This window comes from Nipponia nippon, unplaced genomic scaffold (genome assembly GCF_047370975.1).
Source record: "Nipponia nippon isolate SJK-2023a ecotype South Korea unplaced genomic scaffold, ASM4737097v1 scaffold_8, whole genome shotgun sequence".
NCBI lineage: Eukaryota > Metazoa > Chordata > Aves > Pelecaniformes > Threskiornithidae > Nipponia > Nipponia nippon.
The window spans coordinates 49,745,770-49,753,431 of record NW_028262402.1 but is presented as its reverse complement, the minus strand read 5'-3'; the positions used below and the strand labels follow the sequence as shown (position 1 = coordinate 49,753,431).

At 44.0% G+C, this 7,662-nt stretch overlaps 1 protein-coding gene across 2 annotated transcripts in view; it reads left to right on the top strand.

Moving 5' to 3' along the window:
- The first annotated feature begins 116 nt into the window (after positions 1–116).
- Positions 117–7,662, top strand: part of ANKRD31 (ankyrin repeat domain 31) — a 70,810-nt gene continuing 63,264 nt past the window's right edge. Inside the window, exons 1-4 of one of the 2 annotated variants that reach the window (XM_087742565.1) lie at positions 117–690; positions 1,071–2,117; positions 3,002–3,057; positions 4,788–4,867. In XM_087742565.1, the coding sequence (XP_087598691.1) occupies positions 2,011–2,117; positions 3,002–3,057; positions 4,788–4,867 (243 nt within the window). In that variant the 5' untranslated portion in view covers positions 117–690; positions 1,071–2,010. Of the gene's footprint in view, positions 2,118–3,001; positions 3,058–4,787; positions 4,868–7,662 lie in introns of both variants that reach the window. The other variant, XM_087742566.1, reaches the window with a different exon arrangement.

Below are 7,662 nucleotides of genomic sequence, written 5' to 3'. Positions count from 1 at the left end.
CGCGTCACGCGCCGCGTCGCCGTGGCAACCTCCCGGCGAACGCCGCACAGCGTCAGAGCCGATCAGGAGCGGGGATCGCGCCATCTCGCCACGGGCTGCCCGCCAATGGGCCGTCGCGCTCGCCTCTCCGTGTTTCCCGATTGGGCGGCGGGACGCGGCTCATTTACATACGGCGTTCGCCGGGGCGGTGCGGGGGTTGCCCGGCTGACGGGCGGTGCCTCCCCGGGCAACGGCGCGGCTCGGCGCAGCTCCGCCGCTGGCGGCAAGCAGGGGTACCCCCCAGCGCTCGGGAAGAAATGCAGGATGTATGTTCGTGGCTCTCGGCCGAAGGGGACATGCTATTTTATTTTCCTCATGAAGCGTAGGAGGCTCTTTATTTTCTCTGGGCACCGAGCCAGCTGCGACACGCAGTTCTCGGTTGCAGCGCATCGCTGCAGGTTTGCACGGCCATTTCACGTTCCTGCGTCCGAGCTGGCGGGCCAACGTGTTTAAATACAAACAAAATACGATCCGCAAGGGTTTTGCGGCGGATGATCTACACTCCAGCTTTTCCAAAACTGCTTCTTGCGTGCGCCATTTCGTTGAAGAAAAATGTCTAGTAGCTCCACGTGGTACTGTGCTGTGAAGCATTAATGTGGTTCTCAACAAAGGATACACTGCTGAAAAGGTTTCCTAAGACCTCCACCCAAAGTAGGTGTTGTCAATGACGACATCATTCATGCCAGCCCAGTCTTTTAACATGTAAATACACTTTTCCTGCTCATCTTCAAGGTGGCGCTTATAGATCCTGGTAACTTACTCCTGTGTATCCATCTTCCCCGACAGCTTCTTTCTGAACACTCATGTTTTCTTGGGTGTCTCACCTTTATTACCTGAAAAGAGTCAAGTATTACCAGCAAGATTTCTGGAGTCATTTGATAATACGCACAGCAATTGCTATAATTGCATATGGATATGACTAAGCCAAAGCAAAATAGCAATTTGTACGTAATTGTTGCGTATATAATTGATACACAATTGAAGATGACCTTTAGTATCTTGCTCTGTTTTCCACACTTTTTCCATAGCAGCAGGTGATGAATGTGATTTGGAAAGTCCTGAAAATGCTAATGTTATTGCCGACTGGGAGCAGGAGTCACTATGATGACTTGGAATTTGCAGTCAGCACAAGTATTAGACATCACGCTTTCTGCCGTCAAGCTTTCGCATCTGTGGCTCTCGCAGTGGCCTGCCTGCAGCCCAGCTTCACACTGGCAGAGGCCACTGGAGCCGCACTGTGCCCGCTGCTGCTGCTGCTGCACAGATGGAAGGCAAAGCTGAGGCAGAACCGGCCTGCCTGAGGAAAACGTTGCTGCGATTAAGACGATCGCCAGGTTATGTACAAGACTGCTACTGCAAATACTGTGAAAATACCAGCAACTAATAATTTTGTTAGCTCAAACATGTTCCTACTCTTAAACACGTGAACCATTCATTGTGCTCTGGACAGCAGATGAAGTGAGCTGCTTAAACATGGCCATGAAGTACACAATTAGGAAAAGGGAGCAATTTTAGGACACACACAGATCGGTATGTTAAGCGCTTTGCGGCTCTGCTGAACAACGGGCACAACGGGGCCAGAACCAGAAGCCCAACGCTAGCGAGGAAGCACAAACCCCTGCCGAAGGTGCGAGGATGGCACCGCCGCCCCGAGCAGGCCAGGGCCGGTCGTGCTGAGGGAGACTCATCCCAACGGCGCTGAAGGGAGAGCCGCCTTGAACTTCTACCACCAGCCCGTGCTCGAGGGGCTGCACTTCTTGAGGCCGGGCTCTCCCCTCCCGCTCTGCCTCTGCCTAACCCCGGCCCCGGCCGGCCGGTGCCACCCGAGGCGGACTGAGGCGCCGCTAGGCTCAGACCTCCGCAAGATGGCGGCCGCCGCTGAGGGGAGGCGCGCGGCACGCCCCGGGGAGGGGCGGCCGGCGGCGGCGGCGCCCGGAGGAGGGGAGCGGAGCGGAGCGGAGCGGCGGCGCCATGGGGGAGCCGGCCGCCGGCGGGGAGAGCGATAGCGACGAGACCGTCGTGGAGGGCTCTGTGACAGAGAGCGATGTGGAGGAAGAGGAGTTCCGCAGGAGGAGGTGGTAACGCGGTGTGGCTCCCTGTCCCTGCGCGGCGGCAGGTGTGGCGCAGGCAGAAGCCAGGGCCCCGCGGCGGCGGGCTGAGGGGGCCGCTCCCGGGCCGCCCTGAGGGGAGGCGGACCGCCGCCCCCGTCCTGCCCAGCTCTGGGTGTCATCTCAGGAGCGCACCGGCCACACGCAGGAACCAGCCCCTCCTGCACCTGACATCCCACAGTGCAAAACAGCACTTCTACGTTATTTCATAAATGTGTATTTTTAGGGTTTTTTTCTTTTTTTCATCTTTTTTTTCCTCTATCCAGACCAGTTTTGTATGCCCTTCACTCAGTAATTCTCAGCTCTGCAAAAGGCCCCATTTATTTTACACACACCTGGTGGGCCTCCAAGTTTGTGCCTCCAGACCCTCCTCAATAACGTTTTAGTCAGTGCAAGTGAAACGCACCAGAACCCAACTCAGAAAAAATAAAGAAAACACTATTCAATACGATTGCTGCTGATGTTATTTCACCACAACTTTAACTTGGTACCATTTTCAGGACATTACCTCTTCGGTCCCTTAAGACATGGCAAAGAATTGAAACTACCAAGCAGCTGCACTTCTTTGTAGTGGCTTTGTGGCCCACTATGGCTTGGAAATATGTAAAGCGATGGTGTCCCTCCCTACCTAGGCTTTCTATGCGGAGGATCGGGTATATCCTCGCAGTTTGGGAGTCCCTTGCTGTTGGTGTTAGCGTTAGAGGTGCGCTCGCCCCGCGTGCAGTTAGCAGTGTCCCCACAGCAGAGGCTAAGATGGGTGCCCTCGGCTGCCCTTTGAGTTTACAGGACTGAAAAACAGAGCATACAACTGTTTAACGGCCTTTTATTGATTTTTTTTTTTTTATTTTGCAAAGCTTGCCTTTTCTTAATAAGGACATGGCTTTAGCAACGGAAATAAGTATTAATGAAGGTAGGACATATTATTTTTTCAGTCTGTGTTGGTTTTTTCTATAAACTGTTGCTGTGGATGTTGCCTGAGTCCATGTTATTTAAACTTAAATGTTGCATGAAGTTCATTCTTATGAACTGCATGTGCTCTCTTATTGTAACCGTAGTTTTAGCTCATATTTTAGGAGAATGTTCAGCACATTTTTAATATTTGAAAAATAGGTTTGCTCTTAATTTCTCCATTCTTCCTGTGTACTGTAACTGAGAATGCCTGGCTTGGGAAGTGTTTGAACTGTATATAGGGATATCCTGTGTATTTAGATAGGTGTATTGTGTTTGAGCAGAATAAAATAAATGGGATCTAAACACATAATAGTCATATAAATGAAATCTATACACATAATAGTCACATTAACTATAGTTGCAGGTAGTATTTTAAAAAAAGATAATATTGTTAATATATCCATTCTCTTCAAATTTAACATACAAAATTTGGATAGGAATATTTAAGTGCATTATTTTAAGTGTATTGTTAAATTACTTTAAACATAAATGCATGTGCGCTCATTTAAAGCCTTAAAATCTTCCCTAGTAACTCCCTTAGAGCAGGTTGCATGAGGAAGTGTGTTGTAGTTTCATAATAGTTTTACTTGTACCTCCTTGGCATTTTTATATAATCCATTTGACTTGCATCCTGTATGTTTATTCCAGCAATACAGAGGCTGCCTATTCTTTAAGTGACACAAGGTGTTCTTCCAGATTTTTTTTTGTTTGTCTTTTTGCCAATTTGAAGACCTGAGTGGACTATTGTTTTTATCAGCCTGCTCTGAGTTAATATAAATCTTACCTACAGCCCATTGAAATCTGCAGAAACTTTTCCTATGGCTGTGATTTCCTGATGCTGAACCTTTCATAGTTGCTCAGTAGTTTTGTATGAGGAAAGAAGCATCATCCCATTTTGAACTTACCTGTGGTTATCCACTGGAATTAAAACCTGGCAACATTCAACATACATGGTTTAAGGCATGTTTATTTGACTCATTGTTCAGGTTGTGGAGTGGGGATTTGTCTGAGGGTTGGGTGGGGTTTTTTGTCTCTGTAAACATAATAGATTATGATATTCTTAGCATTCTGCCTGCAGCATTTTATATTCAGTAAATTGGAATTAGTATTTCATTATTCATGTATTTGTGCACCTTTGTATAGTAGCAATTTGGTGATAAGATACATAACATAAAGATTAATTTGATTGCTATTTTATTAATGTCAGTAACAACATTTTAGTTTTGAAACCTAAGGGTCCAGCTGTAAGGGTTTCTCTCTTTTTTTTTTCCATAGAGAAGTTGTTCCTTTGCATAGTCATTAAAGAAAGTATTCCAATATTTTTAGTCAAATGGATCAGGCAGATTACCAAAATTGCAGTTGTTAGTTTAAAAAATAGGAAGAGTTAATTTCCAATATGAACTCAGGGAGGATTCCAGAACACAAAATGAAATAAGTTTTCGCCCCCGGCTGGTTTTATTCATTTCTGACCTCACCTATATTGTAGTTTCAAAATCTAGTTAGATAGACTGTTTAACCGCTGAAGTCCATTGCATATCAGAAGCTTTGATACATATACCTCAACTAGTGAGTTATGTAGCAATTTATGTAGAAATTCATGGAGTTATGGGAAGTTTTGTAGAAATTAAGGCAATCAAAACTTCCTTTAATTACTGCATTTTTCTTCTGTGTTTTTTTTTTTTCTCCTAGGAGCTCCCTCTCCAGAAATCTGTTTTATACAGAAATTTGATGATCACACATATAGTCAGAAGCAAGAACAGATAAATCCAGTAGGTATAGAAATTATACATGTCCTGGTACGCATACGTAATCATTAATTATTAATAAACTCACTGAACCTCCAATTCTTTATGTGCAAAAGAGCGTGGTGGCTTGCAGCTGAAATGAATTTTATGGCAAGACAGTCATCAAGTGTGTAGTACATTCTCTCCAGCAATGTATCAAAGTCTGTTCCCTGGTATTTCATGAGGGTACAGCCTTTCATATTTGAGGAACAAGCCCATGACAAAGATGAAGAAGTCGTGGAGAACAAACTTTTTAGTATGTTCCCTTCAGGACCTGAAAGATAACCATCTGGGTTAACTATGGCAGAATACACCCTCAGTTACTCATTATGAGATTAGCTGTGATGCAACGATTGGACAATTGTTTCTTTAGAAAAGAAAAGAGATAATAATCTGAAATGCAGAATACAATGTCTGCTTGTGTGATGATGGAGTAATTATTCTACTCTACGGATAATTCTGCATTCCCTAACCTACTAATTAGCCTACCTTTTAATAATGCCAGGGTTGGTAACTAGCCCATAAACTACTGTTCAATTGAGCAATCAGCTTTCCACCTGCATATGACATACTTATGAAACAATGGGAAACAAACAGGTTTCTGTTCTTTTACTGAGATTGTTTTAAAACCTGTGACTGTTACACTGTCTTTAACGCTGTGGATTCACCAGTCCAAAGACCACTATCTATGTATCTTTATTCCAGTATAAGAGGGTTTTTTAAAAGAACTGAACTGCTTCCTAGATGACAAAAACTACATTGAAAAAAAGACGCTCCTTCTACTGAAGTGAATGATTTTGCAGAGCATTACAGAATTGCAAATAAATTTCTCTCAACTGACAGTGCAGGAAACAGTGAACAAAATCGAAAAGATGCTGTTATTTCAAAGGCTTTTCTCCATAAGCATGTCCCAGGGTTGTCTTGACTGAAGTTTACCACAGTTTTCTAAGGACAGAGGGAATGAGGGAAGTGCCCATTTACTCTCTCCCTGATCAGGGAGCTGATCTGACTACCTGCTGGTTAACCTAAGTGTTTGACTTCATGGCTCTCATGCAATCCCAGTAAGGGATTGATTCTTCCAAGTCTAAGGACAAATCCAATGTCTGTAAAAGGAAAAGTCAGAAAAGCAAAGAAACCTAGTACTTTTCACCAAATAGTTTGGGTAACTCTCACAATTTTTTATTTTTTTTTGTGAGACCTGTATAGCATGCCAGTGGCAGCTTGGTCATGCACAGCGTGGGACAGTATGAAATGTAAATCTTTACTGAATGCTGTAAGGAACGGTATTGTCCTGTCATCCTTGATACTTGCATGTGTAGATTGCACCAGTGTGGTCTTCAGCCACGCTGAGAGCCAACATGGAATGTGCTTACATTGAAGCTTTCCTTGTACTGTGCCCTCAGAAATGATCTTACGTGAATACAGCATCTTGATGCAATGTGATATGAGGGTTGTGCAACCCAGAGTGGCGGTGAATTTTTTCAGGAAATGTAACATCTATTCCAGTTGTTCCAAAGAGTCTTGGCTTTCTTTGTACTTAAGGTGGGTTGGGGGAGGCTTGGGATATGCAGTCCTATCTTTGATTCTACCATGTAAGAGATGGTATGTAAGACTTTTCTTCCACCAGAGATGCAGTAGATATACAGACAGATATTGTAGGATTCAGGTTCTTTCCAACTGACAATTTTTTTCCATTATCTATTAACATCCTATTCCATGGCTTGTTCAAGTAGGCCTCATGATTGAGAGTTTGTGCTTTCACCTTTTTGAGGCTTTTTTTTCTTGCCCAGTTTGGTGAAGTGCGTCTAGAGTTGTTAGGTGACACATACAGCTTTTAAGCATTAGTGTTCTTTTGGAACACATCCAGAGTCCCCTCAGATAGTTGGCTGTATAAATAAATGTTCAAATGAGAAGAATCAGTTGAGTTTTGCAGGAATTTCATTACCAAAAGCAAGAGAGCAGGGGAAAAGGCTGTTCCCAGTACTTACAGTCAGTGGCCACAAATGCTATTTGTGTAACTTTTATGATTTGAGAAGACCTCTCAACCAATCAGCAACACACTGATTTTGCTTAGAACCTAATTTTTTAGCAGACAAAATAGCTCCTCCTTCTTCTGAGATATAATGGTAGTTCATTGAGCTTTAAGCGTCTGTCTGAGCAATGTTAGCCAGTCAAAGAGGTTTAGTAGTTGTTCTGCTATCCTCCTGACCTCTCTTGGTCTCTGGGTAATGTTCTCTGTAAATACCCAGGCTGATTTGTACAAAGGGTGTATTTAGCAAAGTTAGTAACTTTCTGCAGACTATCCCATTGCCATATTTTGGAACTACATCAGTCAATAATTGTTGCACAAACTGTTTCTAAATAATCTGTTCTGTTCCGGGGAGCCTTTTAGGAGTCCTTCCTACTGGGCAATCTCCACCTGTTGCTCTTCAGGTTATTGCCAAAATGGTTGTTCTTATTGTGTTGCTAATACCTTGTGCAAGCCAAATAAGTCTTCACTTGGTGTCCATACCAAGATGTTCTTTCCCAGATTTTTCCTAGTGCTGTGAATGTCCTCCACTGTATGTCAATGATTTGTTTAAAATTGCAGCCAGTATGCTGATAGTCCACTAGTAATCTCCAGTCATCAGCTCATCTGGAAGGGAACCGTTCTGCAGTTCACTTGTCCATCTTAATCACTCCTGTGTTGCCTTAGACTGTACATAAAGGCTCCTTTTTCCATACTAGAGGAGATTTCTTCCTTATATACAGTCAGAGGCACAAAAAGCAGATCCAGGCTC